Source organism: Penaeus chinensis, chromosome 40, assembly GCF_019202785.1.
Source record: "Penaeus chinensis breed Huanghai No. 1 chromosome 40, ASM1920278v2, whole genome shotgun sequence".
In the NCBI taxonomy this organism is placed as follows: Eukaryota; Metazoa; Arthropoda; class Malacostraca; order Decapoda; family Penaeidae; genus Penaeus; species Penaeus chinensis.
Window position 1 is genome coordinate 3,013,026 of NC_061858.1, and position 2,500 is coordinate 3,015,525.

General features: G+C 29.2%; 1 protein-coding gene across 1 annotated transcript in view; it reads left to right on the forward strand.

Moving 5' to 3' along the window:
• The window catches only part of LOC125047206 (dnaJ homolog subfamily C member 17-like), a 5,164-nt gene that overhangs the window by 1,853 nt on the left and 811 nt on the right, over window positions 1–2,500 (forward strand). Inside the window, exons 4-5 of the mRNA XM_047645359.1 lie at window positions 840–940; window positions 2,362–2,480. Of these exons, the coding sequence (XP_047501315.1) occupies window positions 840–940; window positions 2,362–2,480 (220 nt within the window). The remainder of the gene's footprint in view (window positions 1–839; window positions 941–2,361; window positions 2,481–2,500) is intronic.

The window sequence follows — 2,500 nt, forward strand, 5'->3', positions numbered from 1 at the left end:
GGTCTTAGGCCTTCCTCTTGGTCTGTTTCCCTCTGTTTCCATCTCCATTGCCTGTCTTCCCACATGATCTTCGTTTCTTCTTAGCAGATGTCCATACCATCGCAATCTTGATTCCTGAACATTCTTTGATATTTCTGTTACCTTAAGTGATCCTCTTATATAGTTCCGTATGCAGTCCATCTTTGTTATCCCCACCATCCATCTGAGCATTTTCATTTCAGCAACATCCAATTTTCTTTCTTCAATTTTTCTCAGCGGTGCAGTTTCTAAACCATAGGTCATAGCTGGTCTGACCACAGACTTATGCACCTTTCCCTTCAACTTTACAGGCACTCTCTTGTCACAGATCACTCCCGAAACCTTTCTCCAATTATTCCAACCACATTGAATTTGATGTTTAATCAATCTCTTCCTATTCTTATAATTGTTCTGTCAGTTTAATTATCTCAAGAGAAGTTTTGTTTAGATGTACAGAATAAGAAACAACCCTCTTCCCTCTTTTGGCTTATTGATGACTACAACTGACAGAAACAAATGGAAGGTATGCCATACCCACAAAGATGTTATGTCTGTTGTAACTACACTTTAAACAAAAGCATGAACAGGGTTATGTCTTATAAAGTACAGTACATTGCAGTCATAGTTACTGATGTATCAAGCCAACTTCTGATAAAGTACCATGGAAATATATGGACTGTCTGTCATTAGTATCAATGAAATGAATATGTAAGAACGAATAATCATGATCTTTTAAGTCTGTCATCAAAAATTCATGCTGTGTTACGAGTTATCTTGATTTTTAAGAAAAATTTCTTACAGAATGTGTCCCTAATTTACAGACTTCGGCGAGAATTAAAGAGACTAGAAGAGGAAGGGGAGAAGATTATTCAAGATGAGCTGGACAGACTTAACACAGAAGTGGAACGGGAACTAAACAAACGTAAGAATGAACCGTATTTAGAGCAACAAATGTAAAGAAAGATATGAAAGAGAATGGATATTTTCACAATACAATAGAAGTATTTAACCTGTCTCGGATATATCTTCATCATATACTCAAAACCAGTGAAATACATCTCTCGTATTGTGAAGATATTAATTCTCATTCATACCTTTTCTACATTATTATTATTATTATTGTTGTTGTTGTTGTTTGTTATTGTTATTGTTATTGTAATTGTTGCTGTTATTGTTATTGTTATTGTTGTTGTCATTATTATTATTATCATCATTATTATTATTATTATTATTATTATTATTATTATTATTATAATAATAATTATAATTATAATTATAATTATGAATATCATTATAATAATAATAATTATTATTATTATTATTATTGTTATTGTTATTGTTATTATTAATAATAATAATAATAATAATAATAATAATAATAACTATAACTATAACTATAACTATAGCTATAGCTATAACTATAACTATAACTATAACTATAGCTATAGCTATAGCTATAACTAAAACTAAAACTAAAACTAAAACTAAAACTAAAACTAAAACTATAACAATAATAGTATTATCATTATCATCATCATCATCATCATCATCATCATCATCATCATCATCACCATCATCACCATCACTATCATCATCATCATCATCATTATCACTATCATCATAATCATAATCATAATCATCATCATCATCAACATTATCATTATAATTTTTATCATTATCATTATCATTATTATTATTATTGTTATTATTATTACTATTTATACCATTATTGTTTTATATTGTTCTTGCTATTTTTGTTAGTATGATTTTCATTATTGTTGCTATCATGATTATTATCATTATTATTACTGTTGTTGTTTTTATTATTAATATCATTGTTGGTTTTATTATTATTATTATTATTATCATTATCATTTTTCAGCTGAGAATTTTATAGAATGTAATTTTTTAATATTCTTGGAAAGTCTACAGAATATGTAGGTGTTTGTTTTAGTTTGTCTTGGAACATATATCTCTTTAAATATAGAATGATAGAAAGGTAATTTGTTCTTTGGTGTATATAACATTTCATTTACTTTAGTCAAGCATGATATAAACAAGGGTTGGAATTTTCAAGGTTTTTAAGAACTTCAAACACAGAAAGACTTTCACACCAAGGACAGGATTTTTTTTTTTCTTTTCTATTGTAATACACAATTATCCCAGCTTAAATTGCTCTTATTGAGATTTCTTTGATATTTAGCATGTGTCCTTCAGTGTATTCACATACCTGAAAATACCAGCTGCCATATTCATCTTTTGATACTTATAGATTTTACAGGAACCTTGTATGTTGCAAGAAATGATAAAGATCAGGATAGTTAAATCTGCTTTCAATTTCAGCTGCATCCAAGGCAGCTGCAGAGCCCGAGCAAAATGGTTACAAAGTCAAGGTGAAATGGATAGCCACGGAAGATTGGCCAGGCTACACTGAGCAAGAAATTCATCAGCTCTTTTATAAGGTACAGTGCAATCTATCTTT